A 23,978-nucleotide genomic window follows, 5' to 3' on the forward strand; every position below is an offset into this window, starting at 1 on the left:
AATGTCGTGATTAAGAATTTTCAGCCAACTTGAGGGCATGAGTATTAGGAGTCCCTGCAATCTGGCATCCTGAGCCATAATCTTTCTGAGTAGCACAGAGGGATCTGTTTTGAGCAGCAGAGCATCTACACTACAGCAGAGTGCTGCCTGTAATACAAGTGAGGATAACACAGGGCGGAGATTAATATGCTGCATCACAGTGGGCTCTGTTATTTTTATCCTGCTGTTTCCTTCACTCACCATCTCATGACTCACACCCTCCCCACACTGGAATTTCTGCCTCAGTCTCGTGGCTCACTGGTGTCTTAGGGAAGCCGTGGAGAGCTGTCTGGAGAACATCACTCCTGCTTGAGCTCCAGGTCACTCTGGAAAACACAGAGAGGCAGCAGAATTTACTGGTTTATCAAACACCTCCTCTGGCTGTTGCAAAATGTCTTCAGCACTTGTAAGGGTTGCAGTTCTTCCTTGTTTTTACAGCCTTCGTGACATGTCTGGATGCAAGTCCCAGTTCCAGACAATCTCATGGATAGCTGGCACTGCACCAGCCTTTAGTAAAAGTACAGGGCTCAACCTGTGAGGGGGGAAAGGGCTCTTGAGAGACAGGTGAATATAATTCGAGATGAGTAAAAGAGCTGCTCCTTACATGTTTCTTGGTTATCACCTCAGGGATATGGTCCTCAATGCCACACTAGCAGGGTTGATGCTTCCTGAGGCCAAAACACAATTCCCTGATGTGGAAGGCCAGGTCACAGGAGGAATTGGATGTTAAAATCCTTACTAGCTGCACATATAACTATGGTGATCCCAAATGCAGAATATCAAAACCCCAGTACAGTCTCCTGCTGTAGAATCCTGCACTCGCACTTCCCAGGGGGTTCAGTTCCCCAAGTGCCTGGACTCTGGCTTCTCTTTAAATCCAGAAGTAACACGGAGTTTGCCAATTAGGAACCTAAGTTCTACTTCCTCCCAGAAATGAGGCTGATCAGAGGAATCATAATTATTTTCTCTTACCTCCTCATGGAGTGGTAACAGCCTCTGCTCAAGAATCCAAATTCCCTCCTTTCCCTCTATTTGAACTTCCATCTCCATCTTCCTGAGGGCATTTCCAAACCAGTCAGAAGCCAAGAGCATAGCAGGTTAGCTCTTTATGTGAACAAGCAGATATTCTCTAGGCTAGAGGGGGTACTTCAAGCAGCAACTGGACACCATATCACTCTTCAAAAAAAATATTCATACTATAAAATAACAGATAAATCTCACTCTATGTGTTTCCTCCTCTTTTGCCCTGCCACTTTCAAAAAATGAACTTTATTGAAAGGTGCCAAAGGAGCCTTGTGCACAGAATATTTACCAAAAAAAAAGGCATTTATCTGGGAAAAGGGGAATAAAATCCTAACTCAGCTGTGGGAATTCTACTCAGTAGCAAGACTCCCCTCACACAGGTACTGAAGCAATGGGCTCTCCAGTACCTTTGAGTGTATCTAGCCAAAGTAATGCCCTTTTTTGCTGAGAAGGTAGGTAGGTGTCAGCCTGGTTCTAGAGTCAGTTTAGCAGAAGGATCACTTGTGTTATTCCAACTTTCCCAGGAAAAGGTAGCAAAGAATGTCAAAGAGCCCTTTCTCACAAGCTTTTAACTCCCCTGGCCTCCTGCTTTTTCTTTTTGCTCCCATCTGGCTCTCCAGGTAACAGTGGAAAACATAAAGCATGTTTTATTGCTGAGGATGTTTTGTTCTCCAGATTTGTCCTGGGGCAAACTTCCTACCCCCTCACATCAACTCAAGTCCTTCACATGGACGGTTGATGATGACTCAGAACAGTCAATGAGCCTTTTGTTGGTGACACAGCCTCATTCAGCAGAGACTTTGTTGCTCAGAACCCAAACACCAGCTCAAGGCACCCATCACATGCTCTGCCCTCTCCTCTTGTCCCTCCCCAGCATAACTGGCTGCCCGGAGGGGGACAGATGAGCATGATGGAGCAGGAAGGCTGACCGCTTGCACACCCACATCACATCCAAATGCCAGGTCTCCCCCGAATCCAAAGGACAGAAGCTTCCCTCAGTCCACCCTCAGTCTAGAAATGTGACCTCAACACAACAGTCATGCCCTTCCTCTCAGACAATTCTTCCAGCTGGAGGATGATCAATGTGAGAGCCCCAGGAGAGGCTGAGGAGGATGTGATTACTGACCTGAAATGAAGCCTGTGCACACTGCAGGAGAAGCTTCCACTAAAATCTCTTCCACTGGAACACTGGAATCAGCACCTCAGGATAACAAATGCTGCTGCAGTTTGAAAGATGATTACCAAAAAAAAAAAAAAAGCTAAAGGGAATTGGAGCAGCCAGAGAAAATCTTGTTAATGCAGCAGTGTCCTGCTGTGAGCTTTCTGTTTAACAGAGAGGCTCCTTGGCATTAAAGTTTTTGCTGTCAAACACCTGTCAGCAGTCCTTCAGAGTAAGGTGCTGCAATCTCCTCTCCTGAACCTGTCTTTGTCTGCAGCTGTTCTAAGCGGACTCTATGAATCCAGAGGAACCCTTTCCATATCTTACTTCTCAGCTCTGTCTTATCACCTGAGATGCACAGAAGGTCAGGAAAGGACATAAAAATATCTCAAAGAGGATGTCAAGAGGACGGTGCCAGGCTCTCTTCAGTGGTGCTCAATGACAGGACAGGGAGCAGTGGCCATAAACTAAACACAAGCTCCATCTCAGCACAAGGAAGAAATTCTTTCCACCGAGGGTGGCAGAGCACTGGAACAGCTGCCCAGGAAGGGCCTGGAGTTCTCCCTCTGGAGACATTCCCAACCTGCCTGGATGTGTTCCTGTGTCAGCTGCTCTGGGCGACCCTGCCTGGGGAGGGGGGTTGGACTGGATGAGCTCCTGAGGTCCCTTCCAGCCCTAAGGATTGTGTGAAAGCCATCACTCTGAACAGTCAGGAAATGACTTGCAAAGAGCAGCTTTTCATTCACATGGAGCTGGTCTCTGCACTTCCTCCCAGTCTTTTCCAAACACAGGGAAAAGAATATGCAGGGACACTTTAGTCAAATGGAATAGAGCAAAGCAAGGGACTTTCTCCATTAACTGTTTTTTTCTGGAGGATGTTAGGTGCTTGGAAGATACATTTTTTGTGGAAACATTTCTGATTCAATCCCGAGTTCTCTGCCAAAGGTTTCCTCAATCATACGGGAGATGAACTGTTTGGCACCTCTCACAGATGGTAACCTGCAGTTCCTACAAGCTAGAGCAGAGTGGTTCATTTTAAACAAGATTTTTAATATTCCAGGAAAAAAAAATAAAACCAGGGTGATTTCCTTCTAATGATTCAGAAGAAGGAGCTGCAATCCAGAGGGTAAACTAACTACTAAAATGAATATAATCACTATGATTTCCAGACAGCAATGATCAAAATTGCCTCACATCTATACACTGCATTCCTGGAACTCAATCTTCATGACAAATGAATGTCTACCATTGGATAAAAATGTCATCTGGCACTGAAAACAACAAAGAAGGATGGTAGTTTCTTGCTCAGAGCATCACTGAAAAGCACTTAAAATTACTGATGTAAGATTAAAGCCTTAAAAATAAAACCACATCATTAGAGAGCAGGAATTTTGCCTTGAACACAACGTGTCGCCAGTTTCAAGACAAGTATAGTTCTATATTTGGAACAAGAATCAATGGGAAAGGAATCTGAAAAACCCAAATATCACTACCTGATATTTTCTCATAAGAAACGTGTGAGATATTCTCCATCTCACAAAGAGTTTCTGTCCTAAGAGGAAAGGTTCACAGTTTGCTTTTTCAAGAAACTACAAATTTTGTACTTTCTAGTATTAACTGATTTATGCAAATTTTATATTTATCTTGTCCATAAATTAATGAGTTGCCAATCTTGCTGTATTTTAAGTCAGATCAGCACCAGATGGAGAGCAGACTTGCTTAATAAGAGGTTTTATCAAAAGAGTAATTAAGCAAATATACATCTGAAATGCACTGTCAACACTGACAAGTCTAACAAACTTTCCTAAGGAACTACCTGATTCTGTGGTGGTTGGATTCAGTTTTAAGTTCTTGGCAGAGATCAGTATCCTACACTTGAACCGTGCTATCCAAAATGTCTAAACTGAGTCCTGAGCCCAGTTCTGACCCCCGTGAAAAAGAAAAAATGAGAGACCACCAACCAAGTGTCTTCTACGGTGTCAGGACTGGGACTTACTGGTTTTGAGTAAGATATTGGCAAATACCTAAAGTGCACCCTTTCGCTGCCATGGCAAGGCCTAGATTAACTCCTTCACCTCCAGCTTAATTAGACCAGCCTTGGTATGTTCAGCAGTATCAGAGTAATCTTTCTGTGGCATTGCCTTTCCTCTTTTCCTGTTCCCATACAGGCTGCGTGAGCACAGACTTTTGCTCTGTGAACTGGGAATGTAGACCAGGAGCACCTTCCCATCAGAAAAACATAGGCTTTATTGAAACAACAGCAACTCCCCTCATGAAATGCAGCATCGGGTCAGGTTTGCCTATGACAAAGGCAAATTTAGGCTGGCACAAGGCAGTGTTGAGTCTGACAGTGTGACTTCCACAGGTGCTGCTAGAGCTTGTAGGAGGTGTTGCTGTGACTCATGGAGGCTGGCAGAACTAACAGGGCTGCATGGTGAGACAGCCCTGTTAATGACTCTGGTGGCTGTAGGAAGAGCCAGGCCATTCACAAACTGAAAAGGGACAAAAGATTTTTCAGGAAAGTGCCTGGGAGCAGCCACAGCTTCTCTGGGCAACTGTGCCACAGCCTCACCATCCTCACAGGCAACAATTTCTTCCTAACAGCCAATCTAAACCTGCTCTCTGTCAGTGTGAAGCCATTTTCCCTTGTTCTGACACTACATTTGTAAAAAATTTCTCTCCATCTTTGTCCCTTCAGGTACTGGAAGGGATTTGTTCCTGTGAAGCCTGCAACTGCTTCAAGAAAGGCTGAATGTCCCCTCTCAGTGACACACCTGGTGTAACCATGGTAGAAGACCAGGCAAGGCTCCCTGCTGCTTGTGTTCCACTGAATATTTTAATTTTCTTTGGAAAGATAGAAATGAGACAGAGTAGTCTACCAATGATCAATTCATTTACAGTAGTTAGGATAAAAGGAATGTTGAGATTCTTCAGAGAAAGAGGAAAAAGCTGGGTGAACATGCAGCAAAATTGGCAGTTAAATTTGCAGCTGCATAACATGCACGAAAAAAATCCTCACATGTATCACAGAGATCTAAGTTTTTGTCTGAGTTCTGAAAAAACACATTCTGGGTATTTATAGTGATGCTGGTTAAAAAGAAGCCAGCCCAAATTTAAATCTGAATCAGGCTAAAACTTAACCAACAGTGAATATTCAAGAGACCTGGCTGCCACCACTTAGAATTTAGAGTCAGTGCTCTAAATTCCACCTATGAGAGACCACCAGTGAAGAGTTTCACTACCTGCAACGTGAAGGTTTGAGTTCACTACACAGGGTGCAGTCACAGCTGTAATGGTGACAGGATGCATGAGAAAAAGAGAGTACAAGTGAAAATATCATCTGTACAGTAATCTGTGGATCAGCCCATTTTAGGATCCAGCTTTAGGTGCTGGAGCTTAAAGCTGGCTAAGAAGCCTTACAGGAGATGTGTGAATGATCCACAGCAGAAAATTTAAAAGCAGGAAAAGGAATTACTTTCTAACAAAAGATGTTAGAGACACAGGTAATCAGAGAAGCCAAAAACTGAACTGGATTCCAAAGGGCCAGGACACTGAAGGAAATATCCAGACTATAAATTACGAAAAATAAAAACATGGAATAGATTGCTATTTCAGCTATCTTTTCAAATGATAAGCACTAATCTGGTATGCTGTGAATCTACAAAAGGTCTTTACATATCAGTTCAGCACTTGCAACCCCCCAGGTAAGTGTCCTTAAGGAAAGTACAAATGTGCTGTTTGCCTAGAGTTGTTTCCACCTTCTCCAGCCCCATTTTTCCCAGTTTAAGCATCATGGACTGGCAGTGATACCCAGCCTTATATAAGAGACCACAGAAACAGACTGATTCATAATTTAGGCTCCAAGCTGACAGGGGGAATAACTGCCTCATCAAAAGTGATTTTTGCCACCAGTTCAAAACAGGGCTTGGACAAACCCCTGCTCCATCCAACCAGCAGTGGGAAAGTTTACCAAAATCAGCACCAGTGCTATTTCATCCTCTCTCTGTCTGCTAAAGCCAGTTGCAAAACATCCATTCAATTCTACAGCAGATTAGGTCTTCAGAGTCGAAACACAATTTGAATCAAGTAAGGGTGGAGTGGGCATCTCTCTGGCCCAAATTCCAGTCACAGAATCATAGAATGGTTTCAGTTGGTAAAGATCATCCAGTTCCAACCCCCTGCCATGGGCAGGGACTCCTTCCACTAGCCCAGGTTGCTCCAAACCCCATCCTGCCTGGCCTTGAACACTTCTAGGGATGGGGCAGCCACAGTTTCTTCTCTGGGAAACCTGTGCCAGGGCCTCACCATCTTCACAGGGAAGAATTTCTTCCCGATATCCAATCTAAACCTGCTCTCTGTCAGTGTGAAGCCATTCCCCCTTGTCCTGTCACTCCAGGCCCCTGTCAATACTCTCTCTCCATCTTTCCTGTGGGCTCCCTTCAGGTCCTGGAAGGCCACAATGATGTCACCCCAAAGCCTTCTCTTCTCCAGGCTGAACAACCCCAATTTTCTCAGCTTTTTTGTATGGATATTTATCATCTCCATCCTGGATTGATCTCAGGGGTTAGTGCTCTGCAGCTAAGAATGGTAAAGGTTTTTTCATCCCTTCTAGGATTAAGTTATTCTTCATTCAATGCCTATGAAATTTGGTAACAGCTATGAAACAAGTGGTGTTGAGCAGCACAGGTCACTCTCAATGCTACCTGTACTTCACCATAGGTGATACCGATGGCCCTCAACACTCACAGGTGGTAAAAGGAATGCAGCACATCAAAAAATGTTGCTCAGCACCTTGTTGAAGTGTTCCCTTGTGTGGACAACAAATTATGGAGATGGCATGTCTGTTTGCAATGACTTCAGTATCCTCCCTGACTTCTGAGATTACTTTTAAAAATGGAGACTGTCTACCAAGGAAAAAGCCATGTTTGCCCTGGTTAGTCCCTGCACAGCCATTCTTCTTTAAAATAATAGAGATTAAATTTGTTTTGGTATTCCAAAGTGGACTAAGTTACACATAAGTCAGGCCTACCCTTATTCCACATGTGATTATCCACAAAGGTGTGTGCAACATTTTGAGTCATTGTAATTAAGAACTATATTTTTCTGATTCCCATTCAGATCACGCTTCCCAAGTGTTCCCATGTAGGTGAAGCCTTACAGATTTAGAAAAAAAAAACTCTCCAATCTCCGGTCATTCTCTAGAGAAGACAAATTGCTGTAAATTCTTGCCTGTAAAATCTGAAGGGCCACAGTAACGTCCCTTTTACATTCACTGCATTTTCCACAAACAAATGTAGCAGGAGCAAAATAGGTCAAAATTCTGCAACAGGAACTACAAGATGATTTTCAGAACATACATGTGTTGCGGCGAAGCCCCAGATACACTTCTGTTCCCAAATTTGATTTATCATGTAGTTATAACAAAAGGTGAGGCTCAGTTATGGTGGATCTTGCCTTTTCTTTTTTCTATTTTCTTTTTTTTTTCATTTTCTGTTTTTTTTTTCATTTTCTTTCTTTTTATTTTTTTTTTCTGTAAGATATGCTTTTGTAAGACATTTCTTGCTTTTAGCCTGTGTTCTTATAGCATTATTTTGAAAAGCCACTGGGCAGATGGTCCCCAAATGTGAGTTAATAACTTGTAGGTAGCTTTTGGGGAAGCTTTTTGAAATCCCCTCATGCAAAATGATTTCACAAACTGCCTGCATGCCATTCTTTAGCTATTTGAACAGACTATTTCAAAATGGTCAAGATAAAAATGGCAGATTACATTCTATTTGTTTTGCAGCAGGCGGCTACACTTATTTCACCATGGTAAAAGAACATAAAGGGAAAATAAAGCACATACATGGCTTTCGCTGAAGATTTGTCTAGATGTGTAAGCCATGGCAGACTTCAAGGTGAGGATGTTTGGGCCTTTGCCTCTCTTCTGCAGCAGCTCCTACCTTTCAAAATCAGGTTGCTTTTTGAGAGAGGCTGAGTGTTCAACACAGGCTGAGTGTTCAACAGTCATGACTCAGACTGCACAGCATTGTAAGAATAATGTAAACATCGGATTTCAAGCAGGATGCTCTTCTTCTTCCCCACTGATTTGGTACAGATACCATGTGCTTTGCATGGCATAAAGTCAGAAGTGTTGATTTTTTCTGGTCTAGTGAACACATCACTGGTTTTGAACAGATTTCACCAGAAATGTCCATCACTGACCAAATTCTGCAGCCTTTCTTAACAATGGCAGCATATCAAATGCCTTCTGATCCTCACCCAGATTTGCCTGTGTGTGAACCAATCAAGGATGACTGCCCCTCTCTCCAGGGTGATTCATAGCTTTAGAAAATAGAACAAAAAAATAGACTATTTTCAGTTGGAAAGGCCCAACTGTCTGAGCACTCCTCTCCCAGTGTATATTGCCCAGCATTCCCCTGTTCCAGGCGCAGAATCCAGCACTTGTTGTTAAATTTCACCCCATGGCTCACAGACCAAATTTCCAACCTCTCAAGGCCTTCTGGCCCTGTAGAAAGGCAATAGCACCTTCCAGTTTGGTGGCACCAGCAAATTTCTCATGGTGCATTCAAATGCTGCATCCAGGTCAGTGATAAATAACTGAACAGGACTGGCCCTAGACTTGAGCCCTGAAGAAACAAGGCCCAAGGTACAAAAAGCCATCAGCTCCGAGCCCCAAGCTGATACTTAAAGCAATTGGTGTTTTCCCTCAAGCACAGCAAACCCTCCCATCTTAAGGGACCAGGAAGTGACACTTCCTTCAGGGGCCAAAGTTTTGAAGACAAAGGACAGCTCTGAGATGAACCTTCCTTTCAGAAGTCACACATTGCTAATAGATATGCACCTATATTTTCTTTTTAAAACACCCACCTGCTTCACTGCTCACAGAGAGCAAATACAGGAGTGCTACGAGCCACATTTTATATGGCATCACTGGAAGGGTCTAATCCAGAAACTCCATGATGGGCACAGCCTAAAAATGTAAACAAAGATCCATTCTTATGAACTCTTCACTCGTAAAGCCTCCCCTCTCTTCCTCCTGCCCCTCCAAGCTTACCACTGCAGTGCAGCAGAAAAGAGATTCAAGCACAAGGTTTTCTTTCCTCAACATAGGAAGGGAGGAAGTGGCGGAAGGAAGGGGCGGAAGGAAGGAAGGAAGAAGGGAAGGAAGGAAGGAACGAAGGAAGGAAGGAAGGCAGGAAGGAAGGAAGGAAGAAGGGAAGGAAGGAAGGAACGAAGGAAGGAAGGAAGGCAGGAAGGAAGGAAGGAAGAAGGGAAGGAAGGAAGGAACGAAGGAAGGAAGGAAGGCAGGAAGGAAGGAAGGAAGAAGGGAAGGAAGGAAGGAACGAAGGAAGGAAGGAAGGCAGGAAGGAAGGAAGGAAGAAGGGAAGGAAGGAAGGAACGAAGGAAGGAAGGAAGGCAGGAAGGAAGGAAGGAAGAAGGGAAGGAAGGAAGGAACGAAGGAAGGAAGGAAGGCAGGAAGGAAGGAAGGAAGAAGGGAAGGAAGGAAGGAACGAAGGAAGGAAGGAAGGCAGGAAGGAAGGAAGGAAGAAGGGAAGGAAGGAAGGAACGAAGGAAGGAAGGAAGGCAGGAAGGAAGGAAGGAAGAAGGGAAGGAAGGAAGGAACGAAGGAAGGAAGGAAGGCAGGAAGGAAGGAAGGAAGAAGGGAAGGAAGGAAGGAACGAAGGAAGGAAGGAAGGCAGGAAGGAAGGAAGGAAGAAGGGAAGGAAGGAAGGAACGAAGGAAGGAAGGAAGGCAGGAAGGAAGGAAGGAAGAAGGGAAGGAAGGAAGGAACGAAGGAAGGAAGGAAGGCAGGAAGGAAGGAAGGAAGAAGGGAAGGAAGGAAGGAACGAAGGAAGGAAGGAAGGCAGGAAGGAAGGAAGGAAGAAGGGAAGGAAGGAAGGAACGAAGGAAGGAAGGAAGGCAGGAAGGAAGGAAGGAAGAAGGGAAGGAAGGAAGGAACGAAGGAAGGAAGGAAGGCAGGAAGGAAGGAAGGAAGAAGGGAAGGAAGGAAGGAACGAAGGAAGGAAGGAAGGCAGGAAGGAAGGAAGGAAGAAGGGAAGGAAGGAAGGAACGAAGGAAGGAAGGAAGGAAGGAACTCTGCCTCAAGATACAAGGCACCGTTTGCCTTATTTCTAAGCACAATTCTGCTTCTTGCTGTTACCCTGTGAATCCCATCTAATCGGCATTTGTAGCACTTTGCAGAAGTCTGTGACCATACCACAGTATCTCCTGTGTTGACAGAGAAACAGTTTAGGACAGTCATGCCACAGCTTTTTCCTAAGAAAAGCAGCTTTAATTCCAGTCTTTCTTTCCCCAAGCAGTCAGCTACCTTTTCAAAAGCTGTAAAAAGAAGAAATCTTCTTCAAGGCCAGTGTCCTTTTGTCAAAGCTGGTTGCAAATGGCTAACAAGTCCAACTGGCTATTGATGAACAAAAAAGTGACTAAAAACCCACCAAACCCTTCTCCACACCAAATCCAGCTCAGTCCACTGCTGTCTGCAGAGCTGATATAAACTTATTTCTGCAGTGTTCCACAGACCCAACTGTGTGTGAGAATAGCTGTACCTAAATTTCCTGCTAAGGCCAGCACTAAGCCACGGCGTCCCTGTGCGGGGAACCGTCCCCAGCATGAGCCAAGCCTGGGAGCCCTGCCGGGGCCAGAACACGTACTCCATGGTACATACTGGCATCACCAACAACCCAACTGAAGGGTGCCTTCAACTCCTGCATCCAGGTGGTTGATAAATATGTTGAAGACGACTGTTCAATAAGGAGCACCAGGCACAGCTCTATCCACTGAGCCTGGAGTATGGAAATTAGCAGGGAGATGATGATGAGACAGAGCCTGCTGAGCCTGCAGAAGAGAGACAGGGATGTGTCCTGGGGTGACTTTATGCTGCTCACATCCCCATTTGTCTGTTTAGCCCAAAAATGTGTTTTGCACCTTTTAGACTGGTTCTGAGAGCAAAGCGGGGAGAGAAGAAGTGCAGTTTGTATTCAGGAACTGCACTTGCTCCCCTGCATCCTTCTCCTGGATTGTGTTGTCTGCAGCACAGACAGATAGCAGGAAAGAGCTCTCCTTTGCTCTTAGTTAGTGTTTAGCTAGCTGAGGCAGAGAAGTTCCCTGGACTGTGGGTTTTCTTTTCCTTGGAACTGTTTAAACCTGCTCTGGACTGAAAACCCAGAAGAGCACTGGCAGCTCACATCTGTGGCCCATGGGGCCAGGCTGGGCCATGGCATTTCCAGCACCGGAGAGACTGATAAGAGACTGAGTGAGCTGACCTACAGCCTACCAAGGCAACTGTCTGAGTTTGTCATCTTTTCAGGTTGGCAAGACTTTTATTGTTTAATATTGTTCAATTTTTTGTGCTGGTGAATGCTTTGCTTGTTAAATAAACAGGGTTCTTCCACTTTTCTCCAAGAAAATCTCTTCCTGAACTGGTTGGACAAGGGGCTGCTTGAATTTGCTTTCTAGAGGAACCCCTTTGGACATTTCCTACCAAATCTGCCCTATACCAGGACAGGATGGGAAAAGGACGGTGTGCACAAAAGCACCCTGCCACTGTCCTTGGGATGGCTGATGTGCCCACCAAGCTGGAAGAGAGCTGTGCTGGCTCTCTGGAGCACACAGCCAGGGCTGGCTCAGCACATTCTGATCCTGCCAGGCAGCAGAGCAGGCTCAGCACAGAGCTGCTCCCTGAGCACTGGCCTCAGTGGAGAGCAGCAGCTCCGGGCTCCCACCAAGACCCAGAGCCAGCAGCTCAGCGGGGGCTGCCTGCAGCCCTGGCTGGAGATGGAGCTGTCTGTCTGCAGCGAGCTGATGCTGCACCCTCAGTGCCTGCCGTGCGCTGCCGTAACCCCTGTGCCACCCGCTGCTAGCTCAGTGTGAGCCTGCCACCTGCCAACAAGGCATTTGCTCTGATGACGCAGCAAACACCAGCCCCCCACAAAGCCTATAAAATTGCTGACATTCGCAGCACCATGAATCAGCTGCACTCATCCTCCAAATTCCACCAGCTCACCGGGAATTAGAAAGCTGCAGGTTTGGCTCACAGCAAACCAGCCCAGCTCTAAGCTGTCTTATCCCAGTCATGTCAGTACCAAACTAGAAGGAGCAGCCACAGGTCAGGCAGATTTGTCTGCACCACTTCACAGCTCAACTCTGGAAAATCCATTTTTTGCTAGGAACCTCTCTGGTCATTGTACCTCCCTCTGGGAAAGATGCTAACTGGCTGTTTGTCATCTGATCAGAAAGCGGAATTGAATATTGCCTGGCTCAGTCACATTTCTCCCCTCTCTTTAAATTGAGAAGGCATGTCTGGCACACACCTGAGCAAGACACTTTATGAGCAAGGCTTCTTTTCAGTACAGGTACCTGGCTCATGGTTCATCTCCAACAGAGACTAAGACTTTACAAAATCAGCCATTGGCAGCACTCCCAGGATATTTTTCCATTCGCACATATTTCTAAAAATGTCAGCTCCAGTCTAATCATTCTCATCTGGGGAGTGTGACATCAGATGTACATTAGCCCGGGAAAAAATTACCCAAAATGCAAGCCCCTTCTAAAAAGGAAAACAAATTCCAAATATGTCATACTGGCTCCTCCTCTGGGCTCTCTGCACACGAGAGGAGGAAATTTTACAGTGTGATTTTACAGCCATGATGATTCAATTAGAAAATCAGACAAGGGAATGGGGATGGATTTTACAGGGATGAGAAGTGGATGATATGTGATATTCCTGTTCAGGCCTGACTTCCTGTTTATTTGGGTTTGCTACCCAACAGCAGACAAAAAAAGTCTCAAGCAGGACCTTAAGAGCCACGTGCAGTCCTGGAATGAAATCCAGACTGCTAAACAACACTGCATCTGGCTGTGGGAGAGCTTCCCTAGGGAGAAAGCATTTTGGCTTGAGCATTTTGTTCCAGTCATCAGTCTCTGATTATTTTCTCTTCCAAATTTGGACCCTTCACACTCCTCCCCAGCATCACCTGCCTTGCCTGAGGGACGAGTGCAGCCAGGACGTCATGCTGCCATTTGGCCATGCTGAGGCCAGGCAAGAAGTGATACTGTTCCCACACCGTGCCCACAGCAGGGTGGAATGCCGTCGGCATTTCCTCTCTGCTAAGAGAGACCTCTGTTTAATTTGGGCTGTCAGGAGTCAAGGAAAACAAAGGATGCGACTGCAGAGCTCAAGTCTATCTGAGCAGGATTCCTGGAATGGAATCCAGTTGCCTTCAGTAGCACTAATCTGCAGCTACAGAGTGAACAGAGTGCAGGGTGTGTTTCTGAGATATTTTAAATATAAGTTTCCATGAATGCTGCAAAAATGGTTTCACAAATGCTGTCCTTCTGGGAAATAATTAGAAAGTCCTCCTCTCTTTATGGGCTCTGATGATGATTGCATCTGCTCACCTCCAGGATGTGTTTGGCATCCGAATTACACTTTTGCTTTCTTGCAAATTTTCATGTTTTCTACATATTCATTTTCACTATGTGTCCTTTCTCTAAATATTAACACATAAATACAATAAACAGAGTTTTCAGTCTTACTTGATGAAACAGACCTCAAGGAGTGACTCCCTGGCACAAAACGTTCCATCACTTTTTCCCAGATGGTGTACCTCAGCATTCCAACCTCCATATTCTGTTGGTCTTTTCTGTATCACACCCACACTAAACCATGTGCCCACACATCTGCTGAAGGAAAAATCCCATCAATAGGTTCATTTGTCCTTAGTGGTCCCTTCAGAGCGATTTACTTCTCACCCTCTTAGGGTGGTTGACAGCATTGACATCTTAAACTATTGTAGTTAGAGCTGTCAAGACCCATGAACACAGGAAAGATTTTAAATGGAAGTTTACTTCTACTTTAGCAGAAGGAAGTAGGAACTTTGCTTTTTCTTCTCCCTCTGACTGAATTTAACTCATGTTTCATTGTCTAGGGACCAGTGGCATATAGGCTCACCTTGAAGCCACAGAAGAATTCTAGTGCTGGCCCACTTTCTGCCTGTGCCGGTGTGCTGGGTGGTTTCTTCAGCACTAGAATGCAGAGTGTCCCCACCCTTTTTGTTTGTTTGTTTTTGTTATTGTTTTTGTTCTTTTTCTTTTTTTTTTTTAATTTCTAGTCATTTTGTGGTGCATCCTGCTGGACAGCAAGACCAGGGGATATGCATGGCCATCAGGGCCTCAACTGGAATGCTAAGCAGAGTTAGGAGATGCAGTGACTGAAACACAAGATAGAGCCTACACTATGGCCAGGCAAACAGGAAAATCAGCCAAAAACCAAAGCAACAGTATCCCATTCCTACTGTCAGATCCACTTGTGCTCCTCTATGTGCATCTGGAAGAGTGTGGTGATTTTTAGTTAAAGTTGCATATAGATGAGTGCAGGTGGAAGCAGAATCAGACGAGAACAGATTTTGGCAGGAATAACTGTTCTCAGTGAATAGAGACTGATTATTGTGTAAGAATGTGCCAATAGGGGAAAATGTGTAAAGCTTTTAAGATACCCCAAAAATTACCTGAGGGCAAGAGGCATCAAAGCAGGGCTGTATTTACACCTGCCACCTCCAGAGTTTGAGGGAATGTTCCCAAGCAATTAATCACAATCAACTACACTTCAAGGCTCCTGGTCACGCTGGTAAGTCTGTACAAAAGCACTCTCTTGGGTAGTGCTTGGGTACAGACTTATACTTCCTAGGCACGATGTGGGCATGAGCAGAGGCCAGAAAGGGAGCCCAGCAGGCTGAGTGCCGAACACCTTGTTTCAGAGCAAGCCTCTGGCAGCAGGAGCTCAGACTGTCTCCTGCCAGATGGCCTCAGTGCCAGGGAATGGTCCTGGGCACATTTTGTTTTCTAATATAGATGCAGCCAGGATGTCTATGAGAATTTGTATCTCCCCCTCAGTGGAATATCCAGCTTCCTTTTTAAGAACAGAGCTACTCTGTTTTCCACTAGCAAGAAGCAGTGCAAATGCTATTTTGAAATACCCAGTGTTTCCAAGCTTTCCAGAGAGACTTCTCTCTTGTGCTCCGGAATTCTGCACTCCTCAGACTCTGTTCCATTTGTATCACTGAGATGGAGATACTCTGGGAGACAAGTGGGAATCTGACCCAAATTTTGTTGGTTACTGGAACTTACTCTGCCAGGCCTGCAGGAAGATGCCAGCGCCTGCCTTAGATCCACACTTCAGCACATTCTCCTGAAGGCAGGTACCTGTAACGTTTCAATGAACTGGGCAGACTTTTAAAACATGACCCTGAGAGATACTGTGCAGGTAATTTGCCTAGTGGCTGAAATCGATCCCCCAGAGACAACTGTGGGAGCCACCATCCCTTTCTCAGTCAAATGTTTGTATATCTCAGTTGCAGATTCCTGCTCTTCCTTTTGCTTTCTCTGTGGCTCAAGGAACGCTCTCTCCTTCAGAACACAGAGGCTAAGCTTGAGCTAGAGGGCATTCCTTCCCAGAACAAGCTTTGTAACCCTCCAGACTCCCTGCTTCTTTGCAGCATTCCCTTGCATAATAAAAAAACATGTATTTTCACAATAGCCTTCCTTTTAACAGTCCCCTTGTGTAGCACTGCCTTGAAAATTACTGTGTTTTCTGAACTGAGAAACTCATACAATTTGCTCTGCAAATTCCTGTTAGATGAATTGCATTCAATCACACCCCATTCGATTTTCAAATAATTTTAAACAAGACAGAAAAAAGAATTATAAGTTTATGTTGCTTAAATAATTCAAATAATTTTTCACCTTTCCAATCACAGGCATTTCTACCTATACTTAAGCAGGGAGGAGGAAGAATTTTTAAATGTGTTGAACCTGCTTGAGAGAATTAGGTATGGTATAATGTAACCAATCTCTACTAACTGAAGAGAGCAAAGCAAGCCCTGGTATGGATTTTGTGATATTTTGTAGGGGGATTACTGTGTGCTAGGACACCATCACTGGAGTGAAATCATGCAAAGGAAGAAATTTTACCTGCTCCTTGTACATACCACACCCTCAGACCAATGTAGTCCATTTAAATCCCATCTTTTCCTCCAGCATCTTCATGGAAACATCAACCCTGACATGAGTATTTATTATGCAGCTGTACTGTCATGAGAAGAGCTGCAAGGTTCCATTGCATTCCTTGCCCACAGGAGTGAGGAAACCACCATTCCTGGCCAGGGTTGGACATGAGATTTGAGAGAAGAGACCTTATATTTCAACATTTATGTCCAAACTAGCTTTATCAGAAGACTGGAGAAGGTCAGTCAACCACTGTCTTGAGAGGGAAATTATTACCTGTTTTCATCCAAGGTGATTCTCCAGCAACATTCTTTCCAATGTCAATTTTAAGACAACCACAGCTGTTTTCCAGAATATTGCAAATTACAATCTCCAAGGCGCACCACAATTGAAGCACAGAAATAAGATATATATCTTTCTTTTTTCTCTTCTTCCTGTCAATCAAGTGTTAAAACTGATTTATTTGGAAATATCCCCCTAATGACTGTGAATTATTTATATAGAAGATAACTTGCAGATGACTTTTGGTAAATTTTAAATTCTATCTGGAAAATTATTAATTCTGCAGTAACCATAAAGACTGTGAGCTAGGAAGCCCAACCTCTAATGAAAACACTTTGTTGCCTTCTAGGAAGGATAGTAATTTTACTATTAGATCAGGTAATTTCTGGGGCATCCACAGCTTCTCTGGGCAACCTGTGCCGGGGCCTCACCACCCTCATAGGAAAAAAATTCTGCCTAATATCCAATCTAAACCTACTTTCTGTCTGCTTGAAGCCTTCTTTTTCTTTAAATAAGTTCATACTTCTCTTCAAAACTTGTAATTCCAATTAATTCCTTATCAGCTTTATTTTTTTCCTATTCCAATTAACATAAAAGTTTTTATTTCACATTATTTAAATGGCTACTATAACCACATTTTTCACAATATTTCATCATACAAATATTAGGTATATGCTCGTCAATGGGTCCACAGAGTTACTGGAGAAATTCTGTGTAATGAGCTGACACACTGATGTCAGGTGGAATGACTGAGGTCCACTGTAGGGTGCCAGCACCCTGAGGTCCCAAATTTAGGCCAGAGAAACAGAACTTTACCAAGGTGAGCAGAAGAACTAGGGACCAGTTAATGCATACAGAAAGAAAGAAAAAAAAACCCCAAAACCAAAAAACAAACAAAACAAGCAAACTACAAACAAAGCAACCAAAACCCAAACATTACAGAATCTCTGAAAAGACTAAATGGCACAATCTAAAAAAATATTTAGTGGTGCTGTATATAGCAAAAGTCATGGCAGAATGATTTTGGAACAATGATTTTAATTGGTCGTAGGTTAGATTATTATAAAGACCTTTTCTATTTCATTTTTTGGACATTTGTAGCTATGGAGTGAGGCTGGTAGTCATTCAGTGACATGGCTAAAGCTGAACCAAAGGCAGGCAGATGCTGTTAGAGCTTCATCTCCCCATTTCCCTGCTGCCCCTCTCTCCTGCAGGGGAGTCAGCCTCATTATTCCTGAGCCTTCCCCGACGCCCTGTCTGCCACACCATTCCGATCCCACCGTTGGCCAAGTGGCAAGGCCAAAGTCTTGATGAGGTGTTTAAAGCCCTCCTTCTGTCATTCCCTAAATATGGCAGCAACCACCCTGAGGCACCTGCCAAATTCCACTCCTGTTCATGGCATTTTGCCATGGACAGATCATGGATCAGATCATGGACAGACATGGATCAGATGTCATCGAGGCAGCTCAGTGGCACTGTCACATGCCACTAAATGCTCTCCTCATTTGACCTCAGCACCAGCTTCTCTAACACTGACCAGGAAGAAGAATTTCTTCACAGAAAAGGTTGTCAGGCATTGGAACGAGCTGCACAGGGAGGTAGTGGAGTCACCATACTCAAAGGTATTCAAGAAGCAACTGCACATGGCACTCAGTGCTCTGGTTCAGTTGACAAAGTAGTGATCTGTGACAGGTCGGACTTACTGACCTTTGAGGTCTTTTCCAACCTCAGTGATTCTGGGATAGGTTCAGAAGAGCCAGACTTTTTGTGCACACAAGTGTCTCCCTCTGAGAGTGCTCTGACATGTGCCTTGCTCCCTAACCTCCTCCCTAAGGAGGTGAAGGGCAGTGCCTGAAGAATGTCTCAGCATCACTTCCACCAGACCAGCAGTGTCTGCAGCTGGAGAGGCCAGGGAACAGCCAGCAGGAGTGCCATGTTCTCCTTACAGAGCCCAAATTAAAAGAGCACACAAAAGAGGGATTTATTTGTGCTGCTCAGAGCAGCATAAAGTCCCCTCTGTGTTCAGTGACCCCACCAGATGGATCATGGTGCACAACTGCTGGCATCCAGTCCTTGCCTGCAGAGCCACCCGGAGTCATGCAAGAGATCACAGGGGGAATCTCTCTTCCCCGAGATCCACATTTGAGACCTCTCAGTCCAGCGAAACCCACTCCTATTTGTGCCTCTCTGAGCCCTGTCCCCCTTTGAAAGGCTTGGTCTTCCCCTCCCCAGCCTTTTCTTTACCCTGCCTGTACACAGAGCATGGTGCAATTGTTCACAGAGCTCCAGGAGATGAATGGTGTTATATAACTGCTTGGTACTGTTTTATCATTTCTTAGGATGATGGAAAAGTAAAAGGGAAATTCGGACTCCCCTTGGGGTCAGGCTAAGCAAATTAAACTTACAATACTGGTGACCCAAATGAACATTCACTTCAGCACTCCCAAGGATGCATTTTAGTGCACAGTGTCCCACATGAGAGGACAAGCCATTAATAACTACAGCATGTGTGGGGTGAGGGAGCTATTCTGTTGCAGCTCCTAGTCAAAAGAGTTTACAAAAAAGCGTTGGTTTGTTGTTTGGCTGGGTTTGTTTGGGGTTTAGATGTCTGCCATGATTTGCTATTCATTAAGTTCTGATATCTTGATGCCTTTGATATGGCAAAGAGGTCTGATTCAGCTTGCTGTTCATTGCAGGTGAGCTAACATAAAATCAATAGTGTTTAGGTTGTATTTCCTTCTTGTGATGGGCCTGGAAGAGAAAACTCTCTTCCTGTCTCACATTTTCAGGAGCCTTCTTGGAGGGATTAATTTCTCTCTTACACTCATACTCTTCTGCAGCACAAATCTGCATCGGCACATTAAGTGACTGTAACATGTACCCACATATTTACCCCAAAATCCAAGGGAATCCATGGCTTCAAGTTTCAGCTCTGTTTACAACTTATCTTTAACCATCAGAGAATCAAAGAATACCTGGAGCTGGAAGGGACCCACAAGGAATATCGAAGTCCAACTCAGGATCTCAAACCTCAAAATAATAAAAATCAGCGCATCTAAAACACCTGATGAAAATTGTGTTGGTTTAAGCATGTGTCTGTGCTAAATGCTCTGTTGAACTGGGTTCAGACCATGTTCCTGGTCACATTACTCAGTGCTTGGCAGCAGTACCTGTCATTAGAAAGCAAATCCTTTACTGCCCTATAAGCCAATAGAAATAATGTATTTATTTCTAAAGGTGTCAATACCAAATTTGCCTGAACTATGCTTAACATGTTAGAAACCCAAGCCAGGCAAATATTTTTAACCGTACTTTGAGAATGATTTGTTTTCTCTCTATTGGAAAGTTCTGTTGTTTGTTATGGAAAAACACAGCATATTCAAACAGAAGGCTGAATTTAATTTCCTATCAGATGAGTGAGCTCAGGCAGCTCCAGGAAGAGAAGGCAGCACTTGAACTTGTACTTCCATGAGGAGAAAACCAGTTCAGTGAAAGCAACAAAAAGACACATGGTGGGAAGAAGAAAAGTAAAAAAGGAGGGAGAAAACCAGGCCTTCCCTTTGTGTCACCAAGATCAGCTTGACCCTTGCCCCATAGCCCTGATCTACTTTCACCTTTATCAGCTTGCTGCACTTCGGAGATGTAATCCAGATCCCTAAAATCCTTACACAGGATTCCAAACAAGTGGCTGTGTGGACACAGTGCCCCTGCTCTGAGGAGCCAACAGCCCAATCCAACAAAACACACAGTTGGAAGACCAAACTCTGGTGGTCAGGCAAGTGAGGATAGTAGTTTCAGAAAGACCACCTCAAAACTTTATCCTGAAAGACTCACTGCAGTTGTTTGGTGCTTATTCAGGCACGTAAGATGGATGTGATCACCAAGAACAAAGCACTTGTCTGAGCAAAAAGCCTTACTCTAAGTCCATCAGTGACCTAGGTCTCAGCACATGCAGCAGAGTTACACCACTTTGTTTCATCTGAGATTCAGCCTCACCAAAGAGCTGATTCTTCATTTCCCTCTGGTGCAACAACTCCTACCAAGGCAAACTGGAGATCTCCCCGAGTCTGGAGCACAGCTGTACTGGATGCTTTTCCTGTCAGTCTTGTTTTAGACAGCTCCTCAGAACGTTACAGCCTCATTCCACATCTAACTAAACAAGCAAACCAACCAAGAAACCAACATCTAAAATTCTAAAATTAATGTGAAAGATGCTGTTCTCTATTATGAGATTCAAATTCTTTCCCCTCAGCCCTGGGTTTTGGGCTGAGCACTCTGTTAATGAAAAGTATGACTTGCTTGGCAGTTATTTTACTGACTAGGAGAGAAAAAAACATCATGCATTTGGGCATTATCATTAAACAGCACGGTCAGGGACAGGAAAGCAGCATTTGTGTCTGGGGGAGAGAATGTCAGAGTGCTGCTCTGCAAAGCTGATCCCAATTTATCTCAGGACATAGATGAGGTACTTGAATAAATTATAATCCCAACTGAGCACTTATTTATATTAGAAAATTTGACAGAAACAAACCTTGAGCGATGCTGACAATCAAGCCTTCTCTTCTCTGCTACTCTTGGTGTGCCACAGGATGCGGGAAAGGCATGGAACATCCTTCAGCAATACAACAGAAGCTGGAGGGCGAAACAGAGATGTCCTTTGCAAGAGAAATGGTAAGAAAGCTCTTTGAGCTAAAGGAGCAACTTTTTGTCGGTCTTCAGAGTTAGCTGTGATCCTGATGAAGGCAAGGTGTCACTCGTCTCTCAACAATACTTCAACTGTAAAATCCACAGCACTGAGAAGGTTTTGTTTGGAAATACAAGAAACCAGGGGTGTGTTTTGATGAAAAGATGGTGCTTTTCATCTGTGTCCAAGAGAAAAGCCACACAATGGTTGTTGAAGCAGCACAGCACGCCACGTTTGACTCCTGAAGTGCCATCCACTCCCAGTCTGAGAGAACTAAAACCAGAGAACTGTGTACACAAATGGTGTGTGCAAACATAAAGGTGACTGATACACAAGCTCAAGGAATCTGGAGTGTACAATGAAAACAGTTCTGCAGACATTACACTCAATATTCTACTTTCTTATTGTGCCTATCCACTCCCTTGTGTTTTTGATCTGTTGTGCACTTGAAAATCTGTTCAGATCACTTTAGATTTGTTGTGCACTAGATTTAAACCAGTAACAGCAGAACAGTGTATTTTTTTTTCTTTAGGTCTCAACAATACAACAAAGATACAAAACTATAAAACCACAAAAAAAAAAAAAAGGAAAAGCTGCACGTACTTTTTTGAGTGGGGCCTGTAAGCACATGACTGAATGACTTAGAAATTCTGAAACAGGAAGGTAACTAATAAAATTATTTATGAAGAGGTATATCTGCAATATTTAATAATTTAAGGATCACAAGAAACTAACATATCAATGACAACAGAAGTTTTCTGCTCTAGGGTTCAAAGCACCAAGTTCACTTCACATACAAGATAACCAGATCTGTGCTGATCACTAGTGCAAAACTCAGAAAGTGCTGATTTGCTAATTTTCCTAGTGCTTTAATGATATCATATTTCACAGGAATAAGAAATCTCCTTTCAACCATAAATACAGTCATACAGATACAAAATATAATTGAATAATTTCAGTTTGAAACTATAATACAAAACCCCTCAACCTCCTCCCTTCCATCCCCAATCCATTCATTCTCTACACACACATCCCCCCAGTTCTTTACACTAAACTCGGAGGAACTGAATTGGTTACAAATTACCCATTCGAAACCAATGACCATTTGCTAAAATAAGTTTCTACAAATTAGATTTTTCACTGTCATAATTTACCAGCTCCTGCATTATGGAGTGTAGCTTAGTCTATTTTAAAAATAGGTGACCCTTTGTGTCATGGAAAAAGAACACAAAAACATGTATTCCTGTAGGACTGCTCAGGACAGCAATCAATTTATAAAATACAGCCTGACTTAAAAAACTAATTGGTACTAAAAGAGTAATTATAGTAGCAAGTTTCTGACACCAGAAAATCCTTCTGCCCCTCTGAACTCTAACTGTCTCCTCTCCTCACAGGTCTGTTTCCCTACTGGTGTCCAGACAGAGAGCATAGAGGGATTTTCTGAGATCTACATTACTTTTTGCTTTGATATTTGCTTTTTCTAAGGAGCTGGTGCCATTGTTGAACTCCTCACTGTTTTCCAAGTGCACAACAGATTTGTTCAGAGAGTTTTTACTGGGTCTTCTCTTCTCTTCTCCCCCCGCAGTGCTACCCTGAGCACTACTGTGTTCATCTTTGAGGATAGCCTGCTCTTCGTGGTCAGTCTCTCGGTGGTAGAAGTAGTTGAAGTTGGACACGATGACAGGTACAGGGAGGGCAATGGTGAGCACACCAGCGATGGCACACAAGGAGCCCACAATCTTGCCCCCTACAGTGACAGGTCTCATGTCCCCATAGCCCACAGTAGTCATGGTTACCACAGCCCACCAGAAAGCATCAGGGATGCTGGAGAAATGAGACTCGGGGTCATCAGCCTCAGCAAAGTAGACAGCGCTGGAGAAGAGGATCACCCCGATGAAGAGGAAGAAGATGAGGAGGCCCAGCTCCCTCATGCTGGCTTTCAAAGTCTGTCCCAAGATCTGCAGCCCCTTGGAGTGCCTGGAGAGCTTGAAGATCCTGAAGACTCTGACCAGGCGGATGACTCTCAGGATGGCCAGAGACATGGCTTGCTGCTGGCCCCCACCCCCATTGCTACTGCCAGTCCCGGGCTGCTGCTGCTCGTGGGCCAGCTCGGTGCCCAGGGTGATGAAGTAGGGGATGATGGCCACGATGTCAATGATGTTCATGATGTTGCGGGAGAACTCAGGCTTGCTGGGGCAGGCAAAGAAGCGCACGAGGAGCTCAAAGGTGAACCAGATCACACAGGTGGTCTCGATGATGAAGAAAGGGTCAGCCAGGCTACTGGGTGGTTGCATGGGTGGGGAGTCCCCGGGCGTGCCATTCAAACCTCCACCTTGTGGGGGCAGAGGTACGGGCATCTCCCTCTCGTCCCTGAACTCGGGCAGGGTCTCCAGGCAGAAGGTGATGATGGAGATGAGGATGACCAGCACGGAGACGATGGCGATGGCCCGGGCTGGCCCGGAGCTCTCGGGGTACTCAAAGATGAGCCAGACCTGGCGCTGGAACTCATTGCGGGGCAGGGGCTTCTCCTCCTCTTTGATGAAGCCCTCGTCCTCCCGGAAGCGCTCCATGGCCTCCTCACCCAGCTGGTAGAAGCGGATCTCGTCGGCGAAGACGTCGATGGAGACATTGACGGGCCGGCGGAGCTTGCCCCCGGATTGGTAGAAGTAGAGGATGCCGTCGAAGCTGGGCCGGTTGCGGTCGAAGAAGTACTCGTTCCGGAGCGGGTCGAAGTAGCGAATGCGCTTGTCGGGGTCCCCCAGCAGCGTG

At 44.7% G+C, this 23,978-nt stretch overlaps 1 protein-coding gene across 1 annotated transcript in view; it reads right to left on the reverse strand.

Moving 5' to 3' along the window:
* The window catches only part of LOC102040850 (potassium voltage-gated channel subfamily A member 5-like), a 26,905-nt gene extending 2,933 nt beyond the window's left edge, over window positions 1-23,972 (reverse strand). The window contains exons 1-2 of the mRNA XM_031061815.1: window positions 21,057-23,972; window positions 241-365 (exon numbers count right to left, since the gene is read on the reverse strand). Coding sequence (XP_030917675.1) covers window positions 22,598-23,779 — 1,182 coding nt within the window. The 5' untranslated portion in view covers window positions 23,780-23,972 and the 3' untranslated portion in view covers window positions 241-365; window positions 21,057-22,597. The remainder of the gene's footprint in view (window positions 1-240; window positions 366-21,056) is intronic.
* Window positions 23,973-23,978: the final 6 nt, after the last annotated feature.

This window comes from Geospiza fortis, unplaced genomic scaffold (assembly GCF_000277835.1).
Source record: "Geospiza fortis unplaced genomic scaffold, GeoFor_1.0 scaffold164, whole genome shotgun sequence".
Lineage (NCBI taxonomy): Eukaryota > Metazoa > Chordata > Aves > Passeriformes > Thraupidae > Geospiza > Geospiza fortis.